Raw genomic sequence first — 27,095 nt, 5'->3', positions numbered from 1 at the left:
GGGAACTGTGTGGGGGGCCAGATGACCTCATTGTGAGGACTTGTGACCCCTAGTACAGGGAGGGGACAGAGGACAGGAATTCCCAGATTTAAAAAAAAAGGCTGGAGTTGTTTTGCAAGCTTTGAAATTCCCCCCCCCCCCCCCCCACACACACAGTCCACTTCACTGCTCTTAGCAATTCTAGAGGGCAGGCAGGTGGGAGCAGGAAGCTGCTCAACAGTCGAGGTCCTAAGAGGTTGGGGTAGCTGACCAGCTCAGGGGGTCCTACAAAGCCAAGCTGAGCTTCTAGTCCATGGTGCTAGCCATGGCCCCTGGCCTGCTGAATGGCGCCCCCAGGTGGTGCAGGCCAGCTCCCACACGCTCAGAGTTAAGCTGGTGTGGTGCCCTAGAGAGGAGGACAAGGAAGGCCAATGACCACCATCTAATCCCACCTGCAGCCTGGACTCACTCAGTGAGAACAAGATCGGGGACGAGGGTGTGTCGAAGCTCTCAGCCACCTTTCCTCAGCTCAAGGTCCTGGAGACGCTCAAGTAAGTACAGTGGACCCGCCTCCCCACGGCTTCAGTCTTCTGTCCTGTGTCTGCCCTCCACTGCGCCATTCACTCCTTCTGTTCTGGGTCTTCATGCACTCTCCTCTCCAGCCACTGCTTATCCATTCAGTCTTCTTTCTCCAGGGACCACCTCAGCAACACCGTCCACCTCTTTTAAGACAGCGTCTCTCTCCGGCTTGGAACTTACCAGTTATGCCAGGTTAACCAGCCAGGGAGCCTCAGAATTCCACATGTCTCCACCTCACCCATGCTGGGATTACAGGCACGCACCACCACCGTGCCTAGATTTCCATGTGGGTTCTGGGGATCAAACGCATGTCTTCATGCTTGTGAGACCTGCACTTTACTGAGCTGTTTCTCCAGACCTCATTTATTTGCTATCACAGGCAACAGTGGAGACCCTGAAGATCCTGTTCTCAGACCTCAGGCATCTTCACATACAATAAACCAGAAGCAAACAAATAAATAAGCCATACTTACAATATAGTAATCTGGGCATCGTAGCAATGGGGAGCCTGACACAGTAGGATAACAGTGAGTTTAAGGCCAGCCAGGAGAACCAGAACCAATCTCAAGAAAAAGTGGGGGAAAGCTGGCAGGGTGGCTTAGCCAGACGGTGCTGCTGCCAAGCTGGACAATTTGAGTTCCAGCCTCAGGAGCCACACGGCCGAGGGAGAGAACTGACTCCTGCACGTACGTGGTCCTCTGGCCTTCACACACACTAAAAAACAGAAAGGGAAATACTGTATCAAAACAAAACACTGTAATGAAAGTTTAATGGGTGAAACCACACTGGGATGTTGGAAGGGAAGCGACAGATTAGGATTTAGCAGTAAAACCTTATCTGGCGACAGTTTTTGAAACCGTTCTGGGCTTTGGGAAGTTAAAGGGGAGTGGGTAGGGGGTGGACATGGTTTCCTGTTGAACCTGCTTTGTAATGAAACCTGAGGAATTGGTGATCCCAGGAGGGACTGCAGCAGGAGGCTCTTGAGTTCCAGGCCAGCCTGGGCTACATAATGAGACTTTGCCTCAGAGTAAAAATTTTAAAGAGGCCAATAAGAGAACATAGAGGGTGAAGGACCTCTAAGTTCTACAGCTGGAGACCTGAGTGTCGTCTCCAGAACTCGTAAAAGTGTGTCAATGCAAAAACATTGCTCTCGTCCTAAAAGCAGTTAAGAGTTTATTTGGGAGTCATTTTGAGTGACCAATGCTCAGGAGCTCAGATTTAGATTACCGCAAATTCCATGTTCCAACATGGAAGCAGCTTCACGAAGTTTTACAGTTTTACAGAACAAAGAAAGTCATAAATCAAGGCAAGTTTAAAATAGGTTGGTGGTGTGGTGTGGTGTGTGTGTGTGTGTGTGTGTGTGTGTGTGTGTGTGTACATGTGTGCTCGTGCTCAAACCTTTAATACTCCGGAGGCAGAGACAGGCAAATCTCTGAGTTTGAGGACAGCCTAGTCTACAGATTGAGTTCCGGGATAGCCAGGGCTACACAGAAAAATCCTGTCTCAAAACACACACACACACACACACACACACACACACACACACACACACACACACAACAAACAAACAAACAAACAAACAAACAAACAAACAAATAAGACACACATTGGTGGGTACATCAGAAAGGCAGGTACATTAAGATGGGGGAAGCTTTTCTGTAGGCCCGAGACGCTGTCCGACGGCAGTCTTTCTTTTGGGTTGGTGGAAGCTAGTGGTCAGTTAATAGAGTCCAAGAGGTTTCTATCTATCGGCCACAGGAGGTTTGCTCTGTTGCAGAGGTGGGCAGGGGGTGCTGTTCCCAGGGGTGCTGTTCCCAGGGCTTTCCCAACCCTCCCCATCACTGCAGGTCTGTTCCAGCTCTGCAAACACAGCTTCTCTCCAGGAATTCTAATTCACAACTGCACAGCATTGTCCTCGGCCACACGTGCACAATGGCAGCACACCCCTACACACACACACACACACACACACACACACACACACACACACACACACAGCAACAATAATATGTTTTTTAAAATTTAAAAGCACTGGCAACATAGCAATGACAGAGCACTTGTCTAGCATGCATAAGGTCCTGGGTTCAATTCCCACAACAAAACGAACAAAACATTTTTTTAAAAAATCTGTCAACACTCCATGTTATAAACCAAAAAGGCTGAAATGCCCCAAGAATTCCTGTGGTAATTTCCTTGATATACAGTGTAGGTGTCTCCATAATTTACAATGGTCTAGGTATACCACAAGATAGATTTCCCTCCTTCTCACCTGTCTATTCCTGGACATGTACACATTTATTGAGCACCTACTGTGTGCAGTTAGAGTGCTGGAAAGCAGTCCAGGGGAAAGGATCACTATCAAATCAGAGAGCAGGTGAAGGAGGGGAGCGGTCTTTCTCTGCCATCTACCTCTCAGTCTGCCACCCACTCTCTCTGTAACAAAATTTTCATATTGTAAGTGGTTCCCGTGGGTTCATCCACATGACCCATGACCCTCCCTGAAGCTGGCTGTCACAGGTCTGTGGCTACAGGCCATCTGTGAGGCAATACATTCCTAGCCTCATGATGGAGGCCAGTGGGAAAGGGAGATCCTGCCACTCCTGAACTGTTTCCTCCCTGTGTCCCTGTAGCCTGTCCCAAAACAGCATCACTGATGTGGGTGCCTGCAAGCTTGCAGAAGCCCTGCCGGCCCTGGCCAAGTCCCTCCTAAGGCTGAGGTGAGTGGGGTGCCCTGCTGAGTGGGCTGGGGAGATGGAGGGCAGGAAAATGGTCCCCTCTTGCTGGCTGGGAGGTCTGTGTCATCAGGTGGTGCACTGACCTAGACTCAGCTGAACATCACCAGAGCCCTGGGCAAGTGGCTTACTTGTTCCAAGCTTCTATTTCCTCATCTGGAAAATAAGAATTGTGTCATTGGATCATATGTCATACCTCAGTCTGTCCCTAGTGAGCAGTGGATGGCTGTCCCTTACCCATCTACCTGCAGCAGGAGAGTCCCGCGGTGCTGGCTTCTGAGAGGTCCATCACCATTCCAGTCAGTGCTTACACTGCCACCTCCCGGTGGCCCTCGGTGTAGCAGCTCCAACTCTTCAGCAAGTCTTCCGGGTGGGTCTAGGAGCTGAGATGGGAACTGAGCTTGAACCAGAGTCCCAGTCATTCAGCTCAGCACTAGCAGCTCTTGGCTAAGCAGCTGGGAAAGAATTTCCTTCCCCCAAGCCCTGTTCTAGGAAAGGCAGCTTCTGACCATCTCTACTGGGGCAGCTACTCCTACGTCTTCCAGCCAGGTCCTCTGTGCGGGTGAACAGGTCCTGCACTGCACAATTCATGATATATGTGCTTGGTGCCCACCTAACACCCTAAAGTTGTGCTAGGTGTACAGTATTCCCTAACTTAAACTGTGGGATGTCCTCACTTTCGAGTTGCATACTAAGACAGAAAACACAGACATAAAAAAGGTATTTTTAAGACCGTGATTTATTCTAGGAAGGGAATTGGTATGTACCAGGAGAGTAAAATGGGAATGTCACCAGTTTATTTCAGAGAGCGGGGGGTGCTGTGACATGCTGAGACATGGCCCTGTGTGGGAAACTAGAGGTGAGGAGCTCTATAGGGCAGCAGGCACAATGGCCTCAAAGCAGGAAAGAGGATGGATTTTCAGGGGCAGAAGGGCTCCCGAGGTGGCTGAAGCTTCCTCAGTGTGGAGGGATGGGAGGTGAGATGGGAGGATGGGAGGTCAGGAAAGTCCAGATCACACAGGCAGGTGCTTGTAGGCCAGGCAGGCTTGCTAACTACCATCACCAGAATCCTAACAAAGGCCACTTAAGGAAGGAAGGGGTTATGAGGGCTCACAGTGTGAGGGTGTAGTCTGTCATGGTGGGGAGCCTGGTGGTGGGGTGTGGGGGTGCAGTCCATCATGGTGGGGAGCATGGTGGTGGGGTGTGAGGGTGCAGTCCATCATGGTGGGGAGCATGGTGGTGTGTGTGAGGGTGCAGTCCATCATGGTGGGGAGCATGGTGGTGGGGGTATGAGGGTGCAGTCCATCATGGTGAGGAGCATGGTGGTGGGGGTGTGAAGTAGCTGGTCACATCGCCTCTGTGGTCAAGAAGCAGAGAGCAATGAACAGTGTTGCTCAGCTCACTTTTCTCGTTTTTAATTTTTTTAAATATTATTTTTATTTTATGTGCGCAGGTGTTATGTCTGGTGTACACCTGTGTGCCAAATCCACACAGTACCTGCAGAGGCCAAAAGAGGGTATCAGATCCCCTTGAACTGGAGTTATAGATGGCTTATGGCTATCTCATAATAAAAATAATTCATTCTAACTTCAAAGTCCCCATAGTCTTAGAAGTTTCCAAGTTTTCTTTTTCCTATGGCCAACATAGGTCACCCCTTCTGTGGTGTCTCATGTGGCCCTAGTGGTTTCTGTAAGTGAGATCCTGGTTAACACTTAGTCCACTGCACAAACCAGCAAGAACCCAGCTGCTCTCCCTACAGTGACCCTCTCCTACCCAAATGAACAACAGCGTGGGGAGGGGATCGCGTGAATTCCCCAGACAGGAAGAGGCATGTCTTTGAACCTGGGAAGTTGTTCTCTGGAGTTTCCAAATGCTTTGGGTTGGGAAACACCTCCTCCTCCCTCCTCTCCTTCTCTCTCATCTCTCTCTCCCCTTCTCTCCCCCTCTCCTCCCCTCCCCTTCCCCCTCTCTACTCCTCCATGACTCTGTGTGTGTGTGTGTGTGTGTGTGTGTGTGTGTGTGTGTGTGTGTGTGTGTGTGTGTGTATGTGTGTGTGTCACTAGGGATGGAGCCCAGAGCCACTCATGTATACCAGACGGGCACTCTATACTGAGCTCTAACCCCAGCCTTCTTTTAACTTTCTATTTTGAGGGGCTTTAGTTAAGAGCACTGGCTGCTCCAGACCTGGATTCAATTTCCAGCACCCACATGAGACTCACAACCATCTGGAACTCCAGTCCCAGGGGTCCCTTGCCCTCTTCTGGACTCCTCAGGCACTGTACACACACGAAGGCAAACCATCCATACACAAAAATAATAAAAATAAAAAAACAAAAAACAAAACCAACCTTTCTATTTTGAGACTGGGTCTCATGTATCTCAGGCTGGCCTGAACTTGTAATCCTTCTGCCTCAGTTTCTTAAGTAGCTGGAATTACAGGCTGCGCCATCAAGCCCAGCATACAAATTCCTGTCCATGCTGTAGTTTCTTGAACTCACTATGGAACTACAGATAAGTGGCCTCAACTCTCTGGGCCTCAATTAGTCCATCTGTAAAATGGGACAGTAGGGCCTGCCTGGGGATGTAGCTCAGTTGGCAGAGTGCTTGCCTAGCATGTATGAGGCCCTGGGTTCATTCCATCTCCAGCACTACATAAACTGGGTGTAATGGCACATTATAATAAGCCTAGTACTCAGAAGGTGGAGGGAGGAGGATCAGAAGTTCAGAGTCATCTCTGACTATGTACAAGTTAGAGGACAGCTTGGGGATACATGAGACCTATTAGATAGATAGATAGATAGATAGATAGATAGATAGATAGATAGATAGATAGATAGATAGATGGATGGATGGATGGATGGATGGATGGATGGATGGATGGATGGATGGATGGATGGATGGATGGATGATAGAGAGAGAGAGAGAGAGAGAGAGAGACAGACAGACAGACAGACAGACAGACAGACAGACAGTCAGACAGATGAAGCGGAGCAGTCATTTCAGTTGCGTGTGGGTCCTACCTGGCCCTGAGCTCATCCAGCACCCCAAACCTCTTCCTTCCCCCCTGTCGCCGGCAGCTTGTACAATAACTGCATCTGTGACGCAGGAGCCAAGAGCCTGGCACAAGTGCTTCCAGACATGGTGTCCCTGCGGGTGATGGAGTGAGTGTGGGGGTTCAGGGGGACTTGGGGGGCAGAGGGTCTCTCACCTGCATCATGGGAAGGGTTGGGATAGGAGTAGCTTGGCCTCAGGATGGACCTCTCTCTTCAGTGTCCAGTTTAACAAGTTCACGGCTGCCGGTGCCCAGCGGCTGGCCTCCAGCCTTCAGAAGTGCCCTCAAGTGGAAACGCTGGCGTAAGTTGCATTGACCTTGGGGTTGGAGATCTGCGTGTAACTCTAGAATTCAAATCCCACCCCTGCTGAGCTGTATATGAGCTGGCAGGTGACCTGCCCTGCAGACCTTAGCTTCTCCATCTCTGGGACAATGATGTGACATTTACAGAGAAGACTTGAGACAGTCATGTTAGGCAAGACAAAGAAAGATGTTTTTGTGGGACCAGGGTCTCATGTAGCCTAAGTTGGCCTGGAACTCACTATGTAGCTAAGGATGACCCTTTTTGCCTCTATCTCCCAAGTGCTGGAACTATAAGCATATACTGCCACATGCAATCTCACATGGCAACGGGAATCAAAGCCAGGACTTGGTGTATGCTAGGCAAGTGGTTCAATACCTGAGCCACGGCCCTAGTCCTAAACTTTTAGGACACTGTTGCCACATAAAACACTCAATAAATATTTCATCAGGGTAAACCATATGAAATTGCCTAATCCAGTCATTCTTAGAACATAAAAATAGCAATTTCATATAGTTAGAACCACTTTTATTTGTTTTTGAAGCAGAATTGCACTTCAACTCACAATCCCCCTGCCTCAGCCTCCTGAGTGCTGGTACTATAAATGCATGTGTTGTGCCCAGCTTTAAACTTATTCTCAAAGCCAGTGTGATGTTTGGTGTCCAGTACCTTTTGCTCTTCAGATGGCTTTGATCTGCAAAGTTGTGCCCATCTTCTCGGGTAGATCTCGGCATCTCTAGATTCTTTTCTCATTGTGACCATGACACCTGGCAGGAGCAATGAAAAGGAGGAAAGGTGCCCTGGGCTCACAGTCCCCCAGGGTGTCATCTGTGGGGCATTTACCCACCACCCCCACAGCTTCCCAGAGTTTTCTTGAGTGCGAGCAGCAGGAAATATTAGATAGAAGGATTTATAGCGGAGAATCTTGTGGAGATAAACAGATAGAAAATAAAGGATAGCCTCGAGAGGGCCTGGAACCTATTCCAACGGGCCCCGACTGTCTCTGGCCCAGGGTTTTTATAGAGACGCCAAGGGGTGGAGCAAAAGACCTCCTCCCCCAGCACAGCCAAGTGCAGACCATCTCAGACACCTGCACTCAGGCCCGTGGTCCTGATCATCCTCTATTCGGACCTGCTGGGTAAAGCCACGAGGAACCCCAAAACGGGCTCCCACAGTCATCCACCGTGGCGGGAAGGCACTGGTTGCAAGAGTTTGTGCCTGCAGCTGCTCACACACTATCAGGGAGTAGCTAGCTCTGGAACTGGCCTGGCTATTGCCTTCAAAGTTCCACCCACAGTGACCTACTTCTGCCATTGAGGTCCCACCTCCTAAAGATTCCACAGCCTTCTGGGGAAAAGCATTAAAAATGGGGGCCTGTGGAGGACAGACCACACTGATACCACAATAGGATCCACTTTACAGCTAAAGAGACTATGGCAGAGTAGACCAGGATTGAAAAAGGGCCTCCTAGCATCCTGGTCACCCATACTAGGTGGGGTGTATGCTGTATGCTGCCAGGTGGGGTGTGGTTAAGGTTCTATGCAGAGTAGGAGGTGGGGCTGTGGGTAGCTTGCCCTGGGGAGGCCTGGCTGCCTTCCCTCTAACCTGGCCCTGGGGTCCCTTGTCCCCTCTGCAGAATGTGGACACCCACTATCCCCTTTGGGGTTCAGGAACACTTGCAGCAGCTGGATGCGCGGATCAGCCTGAGATGACCCTGCTGTGCCCTGGACAAGGTAACTGTGTTGGACTCCAGAAAGGAGAACCTCAGGGACATCTGGGTCAGTGTCCTCGTAAGGGGGGACCAAGGGCATCAAGCAAGGCTGGGACCACGTGTCATCTGGAGCTATCCTGTCTCCAAACTGGCAGGTGTCCTCCAGACTTTGGGGACTTGGGCCAAGGAACCTCCCTGAGATCAGGCTTAAGGACTGAGGCAAGACAGGCTGAGCCAGTCACCTATCATCCCCATCTTGGTATTGGGAAGTCCTTCCTTTGAAACTTTAAGTCTTTCTTGTTGCTGTTTCTCTTGGGTTCATCTTCATAGGAAATTAATATTTACTGCCCACAGCATGAAGACAATTGTCCCTCACCCTCCCCTGACCTGTGTTGCAGCTGTCCTCCAGTCCCTCCTTCAGCCCCCCACATTCTGACACCCCCTCCTCTGCTGTCAAGGCTGCCCCATGGAAGCTCATTGGCTCACCTGTCTCTCCTGATCTCCCACAGCATGTACTCTGGGACACTGACCACGCTGGACCTTGAACTGGGTACTGTGGACTCTGCTCTTCTGTGGGCCATATCCCATGAGAGTCGGCCTCTGGTAACCCTGCCCATGCAGGCTCGGAGTTGGGCTCTGCCTAGATGAGGAACGGACACATGTCTTGTTCATCTCCAGGCTGCAAGAGCAGCTACAGGCTCTTGAGTGCCAGGCAGGAAGCCAGCCCCATTCAGTGGCTGTGAGCAGTGGCAGGCAGGCCTGGGGCTGCATTCAGTGGATCCACTCAGGAGGCCAAAGGCCTTCTCTTTGACGGTCCAGGCCAGAGTACGGAACTGAAGCAGCCAAGTACCTGCCTGGCCAGGCCAGGGCCAGCCTGGTGAGAAGGCACTTCTCCCCTGACAGGGCCTGCTCTGAAGACACTAAGTGTGGCCCTGGCCTGCAGACCTCTAAATGCGACAGGGAGTCTATGGCAGCTCTTTCTACTTGTGGTACTGTTTCCACAAACTTTCAGCCAAGGCCTGAGCTGGCTAAGACCCTGGATGTGAACCAAGAGCCAGGAATGGTAGACTGCAGGACAGGAGAGCTGCAGCCGGGAGCTGCTCTGCCTTCTTCCATACTCACTACATTTTAAACGCACTCTCACTGCAGCTCTGGGGCTTGGCTTATCCCGCAAGTTCCATCTGGGGGATCCCTTCTGTCCTGGTATCCAATGCAAAAGAAACCACCCAAACCACAAGAACTTAAAACAGTCCACACTTCCATACTGCCCCAACCCCGGTCCTTTAGGCAGGCTCAGAAGAGACAGCCCACCTGGCCCCACCAACCCTCTAAGTCAATATGGGCAGCTAGAAGCTGGGCTGGAACCATCTGAAGGCTTGCGCCTGTATGTCTGGTGCATGACATGGGTTGCTGGCTGGGAGCCCTGAGTCCTTAATAGACAGCTGGCTGGGGACTTCTCCAAGGGGAGCTGGCTTGCCTTCCTCATAGCACTGCGTCTGCATTATAGGGTGACTCCCCAGTGAGGGAGAACAGAGAGGAGAAAGCGAGGAGACACGGGCCAGCAGAGACCACCTCATAACAGGCTGCACAGCATTGTTTCTACCACATTCCGCAGTACAGAACATGCACGGAGCGCGTGTGCACACCATACAGCCCGGCCCTGCCCAGATCCTGCACCTTCTGCAAGGATCTTGGTAGATTCTAAGATCCCAGGCCGGAGGGCTGAAACAGTGACCATGGTACAAAGGAGTGTTGTCTTCCACTGCTCCACTGCGTCCTGGGAGCAGTTCCCAGGACCACGCTGGTCGGCCTCAGCTGCAGCCCGCCAAAAGGAGCAGGTCGCACCAGTGCTGCCGGTCTTGTTTTCCCTGGGGGCTCTCGACTTGAGGTCAGGAGCCACTGATCCCTCCATCGGGACAGTGACAGCGTGCTTTCTTGCCTTGGCAGAGGGAGCTGTCTGTGTGGCTCCAGCATGCTAGCCCGGATGCCAATAGGACTGGCCCACATCCCAGTAAGTGGGAACTGGGCTAGAGGGCCCAGGGAGGTGGTCTGCATGGTTGCTTGGGGGTGATTCTCAGAGACAGGTCCAGCTGCAGAGGGTACCTGTGCAAGGCATCAAGCTCAGGAAGTCCCACTGGTGTGGCCACAGGGGAGGATACTAAGGCACTCTCCAAGGCAGATATCTGCTGCACCTACCAGTCAGGTAGGCAGACCTTTACCTCTGCCTTGGGTCTGTCTGGAGATGCTCAAAGTACCTCTCCTCACTCTGCTGAGGGCTGTCACTTATTAATGGGTTGGTTTATGTAAGGCACTCACTATAGTGCCAGGGACACAGTAAATGCTCAACAAACCTCACTGGCTCTAGATCCTGTGTGCTGGGCAGCATCTTAGCCCTCTGGCTCCTGAAGGGAGGTAGCTTAGGACTGTGTGACACCAACTCTCGGTTGAGCTGCCTGGGCTCATGCTCCATCTCACCATATATGCAGAAGCAAGCGTGTCAGGAATCTTCTGTGCCTTAGATTCCCCATCTGTAAAACGGGCAGAGCCATGGGATCATCTTCACTGGATTATGTAAAGACTCAATGTGGAAACAAAAATATTAATAAAACAGGTCAGCAAAATGGCTCAGGGGTAAAGCAAGCCCAGTGACTGGAGCTTGCTCCCCAGGACCCACATGTGGAAGAGAGAACCATCTCCTACAAGTTGTCTTCTGAAGTTTCTGTACACATACATATACACAGGTAAAACACTCATACATATGAAACAAGGTCATGTGTGGTGGCACACACCTTTAATCCCAGCACTTGGAAAGCAGAGGCAGGAGGATCTCTGTGAGTTCAAGGCCAGCCTGGGCTACACTGTGAGGCCGTCTTAACAAAGCCCAGGACACAGCTTAGTGCAGGAGCTCTCCTTTCATCCACCGTGTTGCATTCCTGCCTCTGTCTGGAATGTTCTTCCCCAGCCTGCATGTGACTCCCTACAGGGCTCTACGGTTCCTCGGGCCGATTATCTGTCTCTCATACCTCGGCACCCTACTCTCCAACTCCATCTCAGTATTCTCTCTTTGCCGTCTGCCTGTCTAAATGTGAGCTCTGGGGAGCAGGGGGTTTGTCTTGCTCACCCTTCTGCCCTCTCCACCCATTCAGGTGCCTGTACATAGGAGGTGCTCAGTAAGTGTGGTGTGGATGGCCAGTCCTCAGCACCAGCTCCCTTAGTCACTGTGCACTGTGCACTGAAGACACATGGTGAACAAGACACGCAAGGCTCCTGTGCTGGAAGTCTTGCATCTTAGCAAATTTAAGACAGAGTGGCCAGGTGTGTCTGGCCAGGCTGAGCACTGCACAAAGGACCTGGACAGTGGACACATGAGGGTTGCACACTAGTGGAGCCTGGAGGGGAACTGAATCATTTTAGAAGAGAATCTCTTGGTAATTAGCATGGTGTCATCTCAAGAGGTGGGTAAGTTATGGTTTCCATGTTAGAAACTCGGCATTATAGGAAAGGAGTCAATGTATCAGCTTGGCCTGTGACCCCTTTGTGGGTCTCTGTGGGTGTGGGGTATGGTGCACAGTGTGCTAGAATAGGTTGCTGGCCCCCCTTGGGATTGAGAAGCAGTTCTGGGGGAACTGGCAGGCTGCACAATCCAAGCCCCTATTCAGCCATCAACTTCCCTCCAGGCCTCTCTCCCGGGGAGTATGTCTCTCTTCCTGTTGTTTATATCAGAGCCAAAAACTGCCATCTTGGAGATTTCAGCTGCACCCTGTTGCAAAAGGATTATCCCATCATGGAGAGGTGGGGAGCGTCACAGGATCTTCCCATGAGTGTCTGACAGCTCCCATCTGCTGTATGCCATGCTGCCCTAACTGCTCATGGCTTCAGGGAGGGGCTAGAGCTATACTCTAGGGAAGACCAAGGAAGAAGGCTCCATTTTTTTTTTTTTTTTTTTGTGGGGTTTGGAGACAGGGTCCCATGAAGCCCAGGGTGACCTTGAACTTCTGATCTTTCTACTTCCATTTTTGAACGTCTGATACATTTGTCTCTGTCTCTGGAATGCTGGGATTATAGGCACATACCACTGTGCATGCTTTATGTGCTGCTGGGGCCAGGGCTTTATGCAAGCCAGGTAAGGATTCTACCAAGTGACTTACATTCCCAGCCTCTTCCCCATTCTTTGCTTTTTAAGGCAGGGTCTCACTGTGTAGACCTGGCTAGCTTGGAACCTACTTTTTAGACCTGGTTAGACTTGAACTCATAGATATCTGCTTCCTCTGTTTCCTGAGTGCTGGGATTAAATGTGTGCTCCTCTCATCGTTCATGGAGGAGTATCAAATGCTGTGTGTGGGGCTCAGGCCCAAGTCCCCAGGCCCCTAGATTTCCCTACTGTAACTCAGGCTTTCAAAGGTGGGAGGAGGTGGCCTCCAGAGTGAGTTCCCTAGCCCCTGCTGCATCTCCAGAACGGGCCATCTGACTTTTTTGTCAACTGTCAGCCATAATGCCCCCTTTCCAAAATTCAAAACAAACAAAAATCAGCAACCAGACAAGGGCAAGAGGGGTTGGCATTGCTTACATTTTTTAATGAAATAAGTCAGCCTCTAAGTATTGCTTTTACAGGTTTATGGAAATCAAGTATCTGTACCACTCACACGTCCCACACCACTCACACTTCCAAAAATAGATTTCTTCCCCAGTGCGGCATCTCAGTTCTGTCAACCTGGAGAGGCTAAACCCCGCCTGGGCCCTGGCATAGCCTTCTTCAGAGTGACTCCCTGAAACTATGATCAACAGTCTTGGGTCTGAAGCCTACCCAGGCTTAAGGCTCAACCGCACCAACGACGCTGGAGGGAGTGGCCTAAGTGAGAGTCTGTTTGCATCCCACTTCCGCTCTCCGCTCTCCGTGTCCTTCCCACAGGTTAAGGGAGGGAGGCAGGTGCAGTTGGGGGTGAAGTGCAGAGAGGTGACCTCTGGCTAGGTTCCTGTGAACAGCCATCCCAAAGGTGGAGAGTCACAAGCCAGGTCCAGGACGTCTGAGAACGGGGTGGTGGGTGAGGTCTTTGGAGCCCTTCTCCGTCCTGCAGGGCCTGGCAACTCTCCCATCTTGGCACTGGGTCCCCACCTCTCCTGGCATACTCCTGGGTTGGGGCGGGAACCCGGTTGTTGGCACGAGCAGGCCTAACCAAAAAGACAAAGGACAGTCATCAACAGGGGCCACCGCACCACTGGCCCCGGGGGGCGCCTCCCCGAGGCTCGGGTGGGGCAAGGAAGCCTTGTTCTGATCCTAAGGTCTCGGACTCTCCAGAAGACCCATGCTCAGGCTGCCGATGCTTTTTTTCCTCTTTGCTGAGCAAGCGTTCTACCAACTGAGCCACATTCCTAGCTCCCTGTAGCTTTTATTCCAAGTTCTCATTAATGAATTTGCTTCCCTTCTGAGATCCTGGGGACCCAGGGTAGTTTTCCATGGGAGAGGAGGGCTGTGCAGGTGATCAGGAGAGGGAGAGAGATGCTGGGGCTGCAGGAGGGGCTCAGCCAGACGGGAGGTCAAGCAGGGGCAGCTGAGCAAGCTCCAGGGAGTGGGCAGTGCCTCCCATCTCACCCGGAAAGCCCTGTGCTTACAGGAAGGCTCCCTTGGTGCAGCTTGTCAACTCTGTCCCCACTTGGCTCCTCTCGCCATGATACAGCATCACTTGTAAGTCCTGGCCCTGCGGCAGGCTCTCTCCCCCAGTCCCCTCAATCCCATGTTTAGCTGACACCAGCATCTCTGCAACAGTGAGGTCCCCAGGTCCCCGTCCCTTTGGTCCTCACACTCTTCCCTCTACAAACACCACTGATCATCAGATGGAATGATCACTGTATGTGAAACCTGCAGTGTGTACTGCCGAATAACACTCGGGGCTGTGCGGGGCTACCACGGGCATCACATATTTAGCTGCCACCAACCAGGTAGCACCTCCAGTCACCATGGCTGCTAAAATTGTTGCCCACCTGTTTCCAAGAGCCACTAAGTAGGCTTAGCCATTCCCCCAGGAACCGTGCCTCTCCCCACTTTATAGACTGCAAAACAGAGGCTCGGAGAAGCAGGGTGAGTGGCCTGCAGCTGCACAAGTAGGACAGGCAGAGCTGGCCCAGACCGGTAACAAATGGGGACAATCACAATCTGCTTGCCGCCACACCCGGCGCTCTTGTCACGTGACTTCCTTCCACCTACCTTCCCCAGCCCTGGGTGCCTTGGTCCTGCTTCCAGAGAATGTCTGGCTGTGATCAGCTGCAAGAACGGGATCACTAATGCCTTCCACGGCAAGCTGCTTTCCACCAGGGACTGCCAGGAAGGTAGTGTACCGACATCCCAACCCCCTCACCAGTACCTGGGGTGACGTGAGGCATGTCTTATGCCCACTCTGGCTCCCCGGGCTTCTGAGCAGGACTGAGCCCCAGACTACAGTGGCAGCCTGCTCAGTGCCCACCTGCTCCACCTTGCTGGTCTCACTTCCCAATCTCCACACCAGTTCCTGAGATCTCCTCCCAAATAAGCACTTAAGCCCATGGCCACCTCTAACCTCCTTACCAGCCCATGAGTTGGTGTTGTTGTGTCATTTGGGCAGATGAAAGACATCAAGGCCCAAAAGCGTAAGATATTGTTGAAAGATGCTCAGCTCTGATGCACTGAAATCTGCCCAGGTGTGGTGCCCTGGCCCTGTGATTCCAGCACTAGGGAGCTAAGGCCAGAGAATGCAGGTTAGAGGCCAGCCTGGCTACAGAGTAAGGACCGAGTGAGTCTGAGGCCAGGCTGGGCCATCTAGCATGAGCCCGTTTCCATAACCAAACAAGTACTGTGCACACCAGTGTGTTCCACGCTGGGCCCCACGCCAGAAGACGGGTGCCAGGCACTGTGTTGAGTTGTGAGCAACTTCAGCTTGAAGTGGTCCTAGCAATGATGGGACAAGGCTGTGGGCACGGATGGAGGTTCACACAGGGCTGTGCTCACAGGCAGGGCACCCATGGGGAGACTGGGCTTAGCTGCCTCCTCAGTTCTGAACAGGGTGGGGGTAGGAGTCATATGCTGAAGTTTCTCCCATCCTCTGTCAGACTCATTTACTAAAGGCCAGCTGGGGACACATTCTACCATGGCTCGGAAACCTTCCCTCGTTCCCGCTGCCCCTCCACAGACAGGCCCTCCTCCCCTCTGGCCCCTTCCCACCTGCCCACAGAACCCGTGGGAAGCAGAGGCTACAGCTAGGCTGGACCTTCTAGAAAGACTTTCTGAGACTCTTGTCCTGTCACGCCAGAGCCCACCGTAGCTGCTCTTCCAGGCCCTCCCTCCAAGGACCCTGGGAGACTTGGTGCTTCGGAGAGCCTTCAAGGTCAGAAGCCTGAGGTATAGAAATCTACTGAGAGTCACCCTCCTGGAGGCCAGATGCTGGGCGCCCAGCCAGGTGGGAGGGGCCCCAGGAGGCCTCACGCCCTGCCAGTCCTTGCATCTACACCGTCTCAGCACGCTGGGACGACTGAGCCTGCCGTCACAGGTGCTGTCCCTGCACTCACACCTTGCCACAGGTTTTAGTGGACACTGTTGATGTCAGTACAGCTGCTGAGTCTCTTAGTTACAGCCGATGATAGGTGCCTGTTCACACAAGCTCCTCTCCTGCCAAAGAATTTTTTAACTCTTAAAAGCCAATTTAAGGACTGGAGAGATGGTTCAGTGGTTAAGAGCACTTGCTGCCCTTGAAGGGCACCCAAGTTCTGTTGTTCTGTCCCCAGAATTCATATGGTGCTTCACAACTACCTAACTTCAGTTCCAGAGAATCCAGGGCCCTCTTCTGACCTCCATGGTCTCCTACATGCCATGTTCTCAAATAGGAACATACACATAATAAACAAACCTTTTAAAAAGTGGATTTAAAGAAAACAACTATATAAAGAATAATTCAGGGGCCAGCAAGGTGGCTCAGCTGATAAAGGAACTTGCCACCAAGCCTGATCTCTTGAGTGTGACCCCCAGGACCCACATAGTGGAAGGAAAAAACCAACTTCTACAAGTTTTCCTCTGACCACCTGCGCACCATGGCATGCACATGCCTACCCCTGCACACACAAATAATTGTAAGCAATAATAGTTGAGGCAGTAGGCGGGAAGAACAGAAATCAGCCTTCTTGAGGCTATGGACTTAGCGCTTCTCTTACAGACAGCCTTCTAGAAACCCACTCTTTCTCCACATACCCAAAGGCTTGGCAGACATCTGGGATCTCTGCACTGGAGGTAGACTGTGCAGCAGGAGGCCATCTGGCTCATGGCCAAGGGGGTGGTAACAATCTGGCCACCTCCCTAGCAGCTGCAAAGACAGAAGAGGAAAGAAGCTTCCTGTCTCCACACAGGTCAGTCCCTGATGAGAACCAGCTTCTTGGGCCTGAATTCCAACACCACGTTGGCTGTGAGTGCTCATCACTATGAGCCATCTACAGTGTGTCTGAAGTTGTCCCTGACTCCCCTGCGTTTATCTGCCCAAAGCTCCTAAGGCTTGTGACACATCACTTATTTAGACAGGCTGAGTATCTCCTATCTAGAATGCCTGGACCAGAGTGTTTTGGAATCTACAATATTCGAGGACAGCAATGAGACGCCCTTGGGAACTGGTGCAGGACTGGAACGGCTTTCATCTCCCTGCCATGGCATGAGCAGAGAGGCAGGGGATGACTTCAGGGTCTGGCCTCTCCTTCCACCGCGTGTGTTCTGGGGCTCTGATCGGGTCACCAGCAGGTGCCTTACCAGCAGAGCCATCTCACAAGCCAACAATGTAGTTTTTCTGCAGCTCCTTTTTCTCCCTGAGACAGAGTTTCACTGTGTAGCCTGGCTGCACTGGAACGCTGATGCTTCTGCCTCTGCCTTCCCAGTGCTGAAACTGGAGGTACTTGCCACGTCACCTGCCCCAATTCAAGAGTATTTTGATTGTTTTGATGTACAGACTCACTATATAGCCATAGGCTGGCTTCAAATTCATGATCCTCTTACCTCAGGCTCCTGTGTACTGGGACTGGCATGTGCCACCACAACTACAAGTCTCAAGGGGAATGTTTATATCATAACTATGGAGAAAAACAGCACTTGTCACAACAAAGGTAATGTGGACATGCTACAGAGCCAGAGGAAGCCACTCATCTGCCTCCATGCCTGGAGTGAGAAAGGCAAGAGCAAGAAGGTCAGGGCACCATGAGCCTGACTCCTCTGGTACCTTCCAGGGATTCCTCCAGCCTTGCACCTCACTTCAGAAACTCTGGGCAAGTGGAGATGGCATGAGGGCCAATGCACTACCTCACAGCTGGGCATCTAAGATGAGTCACTGAACCTTCCTCCAAGCCTCAGTTTCCCTCACTATCTAATGAGCCCTTCCTAGACAACATCACAAGGTGACGCTCCAGGGAAGCTGTGAAGATGTGGGAGGGGCACCCAGTTCTAACCTCCCGGTCAAGTTTCCTACCAGGCAGGAAGCCTGGGAAGGCCTTCCTTTTGGGACAGGGGATGACGGCTGCAGGGCACCAGCATCAGTTCACACTTAGTGGGTACGAAGCATCACCAGCTGTTTCACAGGCAGTCAACAATGATGCTCTCTATTGGTCCTGGTGCCAGAAGAGCAAGGAATGCAAGGAAAGGGGGAAGGCTTCTGGAGCTAGGGGTCCCCTGGGTCTAACACACCATATGGTGCTGCATACAACTCTGTATCAGTCACCAACCCACTGAATCACTGCAAGCCCCCAAGCAGGTACCATTATTCCCTTTTCACAGAGAAGGAAACCGAGGCCTGGGGGAGGTGATGTCACTTGTCAAAAATGTTTGTAGAACCGAGACTTAGACCCCAAATGTGAATGCAAAAACTCTAGGGTCACATGAGCTGGCGGGAATCACCTCACCGCCATAACAAACACACATTGCTCTGCTGCACTCTTGGTCAAGCCTTACTACTTTGCAGAGAAAGCTCCACTTGGGTGCCAGGAATCTTTAGCCAGTAGTAGTAGTTCAGCACATAAAGCCAGCACTGGCCTTTGGCACTGCCAGCTTTACCACTTGGCCAGAAGTTAACGACTTTGGTGCTTATTTTCATCTTGCCAGGAGAGGGCGACTTTCTTCTCACAGTGACATAGCATTCTTTTAAAAATAGACCACAGATCAGTCTGGGGTACCGTAGCAGGAGGGGGTGTGCTTAGGATGTGTGAGGCACAGGGCTGGATCACCAGAAACACCAAAAAAATAAGTCAAATTAAGTCCAGAGGGTCTGGGGCTATAGTCCGGTTGGTAGAGTGCTTTCCCAGTATCCACGAAGCCCTGGATTCTATCCCAGCACCACATAAACTGGGTACTGTGGTGCCCATCTATTAGCAGAGAGCGAGGGTAGGGACCCATGACCAAAATCCCAGTATTTGGGAGCTAGAAGCAGTGAGATAAGAGGTCCAGGGGCATCCTTGGCTAAAGAGTGAGTACAAAGCCAGCCTGAACTACCTGTCTCAAAGAAACAAAAACAAAAAGTCCACAAAAAAAAGGAGACTTTTTTTAAACAAATGAAGCACTAAGACTGGCATTATTAAAGTTAAACTATAAAAGGAAAAGCAGTAACTCAACAGTGGAGAGGCCGGGTTGACATCACCAAGGTTAACAGGACTGCAGAAATGAGGCAGGTGATGTGTGCCTCTCAAAGCGCTGTACCGAGGACACTCTTCTGTGGCCTTCCTGCTAAGACTGCATCACACATCACTTGAATGGAATCCAGAGCACAGACACTTGATGACCCCAGGCAGAGACAGCCCACAAATGCCAGTGTCTCTCAGAACTGCCAGTGTCACCAAGATGTAGACAGACTGAGGAGCTAGTCCAGAATAAAGAAGGCAGTGGCCACAAATCACGCATTTTTATCGTTAAAGGACATTTCGGGGACAGATATATTTGTGAATAAAGCCATGGATCAGAGTGCTCCCAGGGCTGGATCCCTGTTGAAGTTTCTGATTCCAGCCAGACGTGGTGGTACCCACCTGCCATCCCAGGGTTCCGGAGGTAGAGCAGGGGAGCCAGAAGTCATAGGCCAGTCTTGGTTACAGAAGCAGTCCATCTCAAAAACAACATTTTGCTGTTCTTGACAATGGTGCTATGGATACCAAGTACATCCTTATTTTAGGAAAATAGAGCAAACCATTCAGGAACAAAGAGACGTCATGTCTGCAATGCACTCGTGGTTTAGGACATGACTGTCCACTTGAGTATGTGTGCACAGAGAAGAAGCTTGCACTGAGCACATGAACAGAATGCTGGCTGGCAGGCTCTGTGAGGGGAGCACAGAAGTTCTTTATATTTTTCTTGAATCTTTGCTGTGAGTGTGGAATTTTTCATTTTTCTAAGTCTTTTCAGGAAAAAAGGAACAAGCATGTAGAGGAGATGGGCTCAGAGAGACTGTAAGTTGGTGCTGGAGGGGACATGGGAGACAGAAGCTCACGGGAGACTCTTCTGCTCCCTGGTGGCCGCTGTGCTGTGCAGGAGACACCGCTGTCTTATTTGGCCTTGTTCACTGGGCCACTCACTTTCTGGTCTTCAGTTTTTTTACTTGCAAGGCTGGGTTAACTCAGCAGTCAGGAGGCAGAAGCAAGAAGATCCTGAGTTTGAGGACAGTTGGAGCTACATAATGAGACCCTGTCTCATGCTCTACCGACTGAGCTAGCCGGGCACATGAGACCCTGTCTCAAAAAAAAAAAAAAAAAAAAAAAAAGTCCGTCTCTCTCAGTGGGATTTGGTTTCCCGATGCAGCTGGTGCTCTCTGCCATCCAGAATGGAGGCAGCAGTGATGCTGACAGGAGCCCACCTGTTCTTCATCAAGCTACACAGATCCCAAGGCAGAGAGGAGGGTGCAATGTAGGCCCCGCTTTTCCGGCTGGACTCTCAGAGACAAGGGCATGGGCCATGGGATTCTCAGCTGGCCTGGAGTCCTTTTCTTCCCAAAGGGATGGCCAGAACTGCTGCAGCACTGTGACCAGGGAACCCTCTGGTTGTCTCACAGCAGATCAGGGCATGCGCCTGCCTCCCACACCTCTACATCCTCCTGTCTAGACAATAGCCTTAGCTTCCTTCCTGCTGACCCTCACCCTGACCCAGCTCCACAGGCTACCTGTGGGTCTGAGTATATGGGTGCCCCATGGAAGTAGTGGGCATCCTAATTGGGCAGTGGCGTGCTCAGCTGGGTATTCTGTTGACAGTACAGGCTACAGTCTGCCAAGGGAGGCCAAGAAAGCAGCTGTGGTTCCCAGCTGAGCCACCTGAGCTGGCAGTAAGCCAGATCACTCGCCCTTATTCCACAGTCACACTCTACCAGGCTACACACACTCTACAACATCCCCATTCCCAGGCCAGAGACAGTGCCTCTTCCACAGGATCTCATGTGCCAAGGGAGGTCCAGTAGGCACCTGCCACCTGTCAGGACTCTGAAATAATCAAGCAGGCTAAGCTGCCTCTCTAACCTAGAAGATGAACTGTCACCTCCCAGCCCCCACCTAAGGCTCCCAGGCATGTACCTAGTCTTCTCCCCCAGCAAGCAAGGAGCTTCATTCCCGACTCCCCTGCGCCACACTTGAACCACTCTCCAGAACTCCAGAACCAGTGCTCTGGAGACTATGGGCATGAGGAAAAGTCTCTAGGGCCCAGATAGGCAGGGAGGCAGAGACAGACTGTGTGTGTGTGTGTGTGTGTGTGTGTGTGTGTACCAATGGGCATGTTCCCTGAGCCGGTCCTTTGGTTAGTCATGGGCCATAAATATTCATGCCCAAGGTGGCTGAAGGCAGTTGGCCGCAGAAGGCACCTATCTGTCAGTAACAGAGGTTGATGTTCATGGGCCAGTTACCACATGGCGGGCAGGGGGAGATCCAACTCTTTGTCCTCTCAACAAGGTAGATTTTTATTACCCCTGTTTTATAAAAGAGGCCACCAGCATGTGAAGATAAATGGCATTCCCAAAACTGTGGCTAGGCCTGCGATTTGAACCTAGGAAATGTGAATTTGGAGTTACTGCTATTCACCCTGATCTACATCGACTCCTCAAATAAGTGCTCAATAAACGTATGAGAAGCTGAATTACGTGGGGGACCCAAGGAGCAAGAGTGGGTGTTCTTTGTCATGCTGACACTACCTGGCATGTCCGGTGTGCATGCCCTTTCCTAGTGTTTCCTGATGTCTGTTAGCATGAGTGGGAACAAGCATGCCTGGTCCCGGTGGCTCCTCTGCTTATAGAGAGGCCAGGAGGTGAGGCTGGGTCACTTCACTCCAGGTCGCTACCGGTCATCCCTCCAGCAGCCTCTGGGTCTGGCCTTTCTGGCCCTGAGACCAAGGTCTTCTAGCTTGGATTGGGGGACAAGTAGTGGAGTGTGTGGGTTTCATTAGTCTCCGCTCTGGGTGGGGGATTTTCTATATCCCTCATCCTTCCTAACCCCAGGGTCAGGCAAGAGTGTCCCAAAGAAATGCTTCTTGGTGTTTCTGCTCAGATAGCATTTGCTGCAAAATATGTCAAAGCATTTGGGCTTTGGTTTTCAGCTCAGAATGTGCCAATGTTTTCATTTGGAGGCAGGAGTGTTTCTGTTGATACAGTAAGAAGATAAAATAAGACAGCTTTTTACCAAGTTATACTGTCTGAGAGTCTATTTGGCTCAGGGACAGAGATGCAGCTTAGGACCACAGGGGCACAGCCTAGACTCTGTGAGAAAAGAAGGCCAATGCTTGTTGAATGACACAGAGGGCCTGACCAGGAGCGTACGTGCTCTCCACTCAGGCTCTGAGTGGACCCCAGAGGTTCTGTCTCTGTTAGGTGACGAAGCGTACGTGCTCTCCACTCAGGCTCTGAGTGGACCCCAGAGGTTCTGTCTCTGTTAGGTGTCGACTGCGTGTGTTTTTTCCCCCGTCGTCACTAGCCTTGTCTTGTCCAATCCCTGTCACCTCTGGGTGGACAACTAACAGCCTCCTCACGGCTTCCTTGCTCCTACACTTGCCCTTCAGCACATTCTGCTCATGGCTGCCAGTCATCTTCAAGAGCACGAGATGGACAGACTGTGTCACACCCTGCCTAGGACCTTCACTGGGTGCTAACTGCTCTTGGCCATGATGTCTCAGGCCCACCATTGGCCTCTTTTATGCTTCTGTGACGCCAGCCTCTGTTTTAGCTGCTCAGTGAGCCATCCCTCTCCTCTCTCCAGGTCTGGGCACTAGCAGTTCCCTCTGCTCAGACTGCTTTGCCCCAGAGTTCTCCGTCTGGCTCCTTCTTTCAATTTGGAGCTCAACTCATTTTTCATCCCTTCAGAGAGGCCCTCTCTGACCCTCTAATTAAATAGCTTGTCCCTAGTCTCCTCTCATGGTCAGTCCTCACAGAGCATCTGCCGAGACCAGATGCTGTGTGACCAGCAGTGAACACAGCAGCAGAGCCCCTAAACTCCTCACTGCGTTTCCGGGTGCCCACTCGCGGCCTGTGTGCCAGGTTCCATCTGTCTTTGTTCACCGATTACTCAACAAATCGGCATTTGTTCAATCAAAGACTGGGTGTCAGGTTGGCAGGAATGCGGAGCAGCGGGCACAGGCCCTGCCTTGCACTTGGCTCCTGAGAAGCTGCCACTAAACTTAACCAAAGAGGTCTTCAAAGATATCTCACTTTGTCCCCAAGTATCTCCTGCTAACTGTGCATTATTTCTACAACAGACAGACTGAGTGTTCGCCAAACTCCACTGCTGAAACCCTGGTCCTGAAGTGATGGTGTTGGGAGTGATTAGGTCACGAGAGTGGATCAAAGTCCTGTGCCTGCAGTGACGGTGTTGGGGTGATTAGGTCACAAGGGTGGAGTCCTCTGGTAGGATTAGTGCCCTTTGGAAAACTATGAGAAGGCAATGTTTGCTGTTTGAGCCGTGGTATTCTGGAATAGTATCTCAAACTAAGGTACCCTCTAATGGCAACGTTGGCAATCAGGTAACCAGGAGAGGAGGGGTGACTGCCTCTTTGGGGTGAGCGATGTTAGTGTCTGTTATCTAAAAGGAGCCCCTGCCCACCAGCTCCACAGCCCCTTCACTGCCGTGCGGGCTCTATGCCCTGCCAGGTCCCAGCACTACCCAGCTATAGGGCTAGGCCTGTCCTACAGCTGGACCCAACAGCTGGCCTGGCACAAACGTTCTCTCTCACATAGCCCAGCCTGGGAGACTTTAGCCAGTCTCGCTCCTCCCTGGACTCACATTACTCTACCTCTAGCTACAACAAGCTTCTGGCAGAAGGCCAGAGGCAGGTCTTTGGTGCAAACCATTCTGTGGTTCCTTCTGTTGACCCTACGGTCCCTCCAGGCCTTTCAAATTCTACAGACAAAGGCAGCTGTAGCTTAGGACTGCCTGCCTGTTCCATAGAGGCAGCCTACGAACCTGACAGTCTCTGCAGAGCTGAGCTGCGATCAATCCAGGAGCCCTGAAACCTGACTCCAAATACAGCAGCAGACGCACTGCCAGAAGTGCGGCATTTGCTGAAGGCTTCCATTCTCCCAGCCTTTTTTCCGAGGCCCCTGAGTTTAACTAGTCCTGCAGGAGGCCACAGAACAAAAGTGACCAATGCCTCTTATGACAGCAGTCTATCCTTCTAGGACAAGTAAGAACCCCCAAACCCCAAGGTCACCAACAAGACAGGCTGAGACTAGGGAGAGCCGCTGACAGCTCCACCTCAAAAGGTTTGGGTACAAATCTTTTTGCACAAGTCATGGGGGTAAATTGCAAGATTACTCCAAATGTTAATGTAGATCCTGGGTCCCCTTCCTTGGGGGAAGCTCTCCAGACTCCTCTATTCCTAGCATCGAGTTAGACCTAGAGGAAGTGGCCAGAGAAATCAGAAGCTTGAGGAAGAACATCACCTTCTCCCTCCCCCGCAATACATCCCCATCTCAAGGGCACTTACGGGCCTCTTCCTGGGGTCCCATCCCGGTCCAGATGGTGCCCCCAACTAGTGGCAGTGGCATGATATGGAGGGCTGGTCCAGGCCAAGAGTTGCGGATAGTGGAAGGCAAGTGGGGCACAGTAGTCAAGACCTTACTCCAAATATCCATCAAAGACGTCGAGCTCCGAATCGGCATCGTAGAGGCCAGAGCCGGGGTCGGAGAGCACGCCGAGGTCCACCAGAGCCTGGTCCAAGTCCTCGGGCAGGAAGACGAGGCCCACGTTGAGGACGATGTATTCCATGAGGAAGGCGTAGTAGAGGATCAGCACATTGACGAAGAACAGGCCCACGTAGAACATAGAGGGCAGCAGCGGTGGCTGCACGTAGGAGACCAGAGGGCCCAGAGCGTCCAGGTGGGCTGCGACCCGGGCGCCGGGCATGCAGGGGCCGGCGGTGGGGGCGGCTGCCGGGCGATCCCAGCGACCTCAGCCGCTGCGGCGCCCGGGCGGCCGGCGAGGGGGCAGCTCGGCCATCCAGGGGGCGCCCCGGGGCTCGGTGGCAGCAGCGCTGGGCCCCGGGCGGCCTCCGAAGACGCGCCTTGACCCCCGAGATGCTCGGGGCCGGGTCACAGCGCCCCGGGATCGGGCCACACGGGCCGCTCCCCCCTCAGGGCGCCCCCAGAAGTGGCCAGGGGCTCTCTCAGTGCGCCGCACTCGCGCACCCTCGCCGCAGCTCAGAGTCGAGGCCGGGTCCCCGCTGTCGTCCGCCCAGCCTCTTCTCCAGCCGGGTCCGCGCCCCCGCAGGCTCTCAGCCCGTCGCTGCGGCCGCGGCGTAGCTATGCAGCTTTCCAGCACCGCCTAGCCAGAGGCTCTGCGCTCATTGGCCAGTCGCATGCTCATCCGCATTCATTGGCTAGCTCAATGCTCCACGCTCATTGGCTCGAGCGGTCCGGGGGCGGGTACTCGCTCCGCCCCAGGGAGGTGCATCAGTCTCTAAATTGCTCTCCTGAAGTTGATGCTCCCTACCCTCTGCACCTAGCGCTTAGATACTGTGCCTCACCTCTTTGGAACTCAGTTTACCCATTTTAAATGAAGCCAACTAGAGAAGGGATGTCGGCAATTCCACTGAAAATCTTAGATAGTTCCAAGGCACTTTTATTTATTTATTTGTTTGTTTGTTTATTTATTTGTTTACTTATTTTTTCTTTTCACGGTAGAGTAAGAAAAACCAGTGAATGCCTCTGAGAGTTGTCGGGAGATCTGCATTATTAGGGTTCTGTGACTCCCGAATGGAGAGCACCACAGGCAGGTCAAATCTTCCGCAGGAAAGGTTGCTTATTGTTTCTTTTTACTTTGTAGTCCATGTTAAAAAATACTAAGTTAAAAACTAATGCTAAGTAATTGAAAATGTCTGTTCAGATTCCTCTGTCACAGACAACACCTGTGCTTCGAAAGTACCTTCCCTGGTAGTTTAAACAGCTGGAGATCAAAACCAGGGTCCTGTGTGTGCAAGACTAGGCAAGAGCTACGTCTTCAGTTCTTGAAAAAACAAACAAATGAACAAACAAACAAAAGAGGCTTTCTGTGTAGCCTCTGGCTGGCCTGAAACTGGCTATAGACCAGGCTAGCCTGGAACTCACAGCGTTCCACCTGCCTCTGCCTCCTGAGTGCTGGGATTAAGGCCTCTGCCACAATGCCCAGCCTATCCCCAGCTCTTAATAAGACTTTAAGGTCACAATTAGCTTCATAAGAGCTGGACAAGGCAATGCATTATGTATGAGGAAACCGGATTCCAGAGAAGTGGATCCTCAAAGCTGCTGAGCCTGGTTCATATTCTTTGCGGGTCAGACCTGCTCTTGTTCTTTCATGACTTTTATTGCCTCTCTAACTCAATTACAGAGGAAACCATTAACCTGGCACTGGCCTCCATTTCTCTAATTCTTGGAAGCAATGCAAACCATCATTTATTCACTCTATCGATGTTTGTTAAAAACCTACTATGTGCCAAATCTTGTCCTGGGCACTGGAGAGAACGTTGGCCCCTGACTCAATTCCTTTCTTTGAACAGTTAATGAGCTACCACAGGAATTAAATAGCTATGAGCTATAGAAATGAATAAATGAGTGGGTACTAAGCCACAAAGTCTTGCTTACCACAGAGGTCCCCACTTTCAACATGAGAGGGAAATTCAGGTTTGTGTAAGCTCACATAGAAAGCATGGAGTTTCCTTTCTTTCTTAATGTTTGGGAAATGGCATGGATTTTGGATGAAGACCAGAGGAAACCTCTGAAAGTACATTGTGTTTAGCTTTGGAACATTGCTGTTTGCACCTTTCCAAAATGTTGTAAGACTGAAGTGCAAAAGGAAAACGGTTTTACGGATAAACAAAGAATGCTACTGATTTGTTTTGTTGACAGAAGCAAATAAGGACACCCGGGCTTGAATCATGCCTCTGCCACATGGTGAGCGCCTGGCTATTCCACAATTCAGTTTCCTGGATTGTAAAATGAGGTTAATAAGAGCATCTACCTCATAGAGTTGTGAGAATTAAATAGTAAACCACTTAGGATAGTGACATATAATATGCACCACCCAATGTCTTTATTTTTATTTAATTATTACTGTTGTGATATTGAAGGTTGAACCCATAATGCACAAGCCACATTCCAATCCTTTACAAAACTGAAAGAGAATTAGGGCCTTCAAAATGACTTAGAAGTTAAAAGATACTTGTTGCCAAGTCTGAAGACCTGAGTTCAATTCCCAGAACCCAAATGGTGGAAGGCAAGAACCTACTTTCGAAAGTTGTACTCTGACTTTCACACACACACACAC

At 51.5% G+C, this 27,095-nt stretch overlaps 2 protein-coding genes across 9 annotated transcripts in view; one reads left to right on the top strand and one right to left on the bottom strand.

Moving 5' to 3' along the window:
• Ciita (class II major histocompatibility complex transactivator) overlaps positions 1 to 9,001 on the top strand; it is a 49,920-nt gene extending 40,919 nt beyond the window's left edge. For all 5 annotated transcript variants that reach the window (XM_076577871.1, XM_076577872.1, XM_016002443.3 and 2 more), the window contains 6 exons: positions 438 to 530; positions 3,189 to 3,275; positions 6,368 to 6,451; positions 6,561 to 6,644; positions 8,280 to 8,376; positions 8,864 to 9,001. In XM_076577871.1, the coding sequence (XP_076433986.1) occupies positions 438 to 530; positions 3,189 to 3,275; positions 6,368 to 6,451; positions 6,561 to 6,644; positions 8,280 to 8,355 (424 nt within the window). In that variant the 3' untranslated portion in view covers positions 8,356 to 8,376; positions 8,864 to 9,001. The remainder of the gene's footprint in view (positions 1 to 437; positions 531 to 3,188; positions 3,276 to 6,367; positions 6,452 to 6,560; positions 6,645 to 8,279; positions 8,377 to 8,863) is intronic.
• LOC107402075 (dexamethasone-induced protein) lies at positions 171 to 25,107 on the bottom strand. Of its 4 annotated transcripts, XR_013053158.1 has the most exons (6): positions 24,283 to 24,418; positions 8,841 to 13,523; positions 7,313 to 7,410; positions 3,536 to 3,673; positions 3,377 to 3,446; positions 171 to 1,272 (listed from the first exon to the last, which is right to left on the bottom strand). XR_013053158.1 is itself a non-coding variant. In XM_006983911.4 (2 exons), exon 1 carries the CDS (start codon positions 24,699 to 24,701, stop codon positions 24,414 to 24,416), a length of 288 nt encoding a protein of 95 aa, XP_006983973.1. In that variant the 5' UTR covers positions 24,702 to 25,107; the 3' UTR covers positions 12,908 to 13,523; positions 24,283 to 24,413. The 4 variants fall into 4 exon arrangements, 1 of the variants encoding a protein (XP_006983973.1); XR_013053160.1 differs by lacking the exon at positions 171 to 1,272 and having other exon boundaries at positions 2,189 to 3,673; positions 8,841 to 8,994; positions 10,706 to 13,523; XR_013053159.1 differs by lacking the exons at positions 171 to 1,272; positions 3,377 to 3,446; positions 3,536 to 3,673 and having other exon boundaries at positions 7,150 to 7,410.
• Between the last annotated feature and the right edge of the window lie 1,988 nt (positions 25,108 to 27,095).

This window comes from Peromyscus maniculatus, chromosome 8 (assembly GCF_049852395.1).
Source record: "Peromyscus maniculatus bairdii isolate BWxNUB_F1_BW_parent chromosome 8, HU_Pman_BW_mat_3.1, whole genome shotgun sequence".
Classification (NCBI taxonomy): domain Eukaryota; kingdom Metazoa; phylum Chordata; class Mammalia; order Rodentia; family Cricetidae; genus Peromyscus; species Peromyscus maniculatus.
This window is presented reverse-complemented; position numbering and strand designations above follow the sequence as displayed.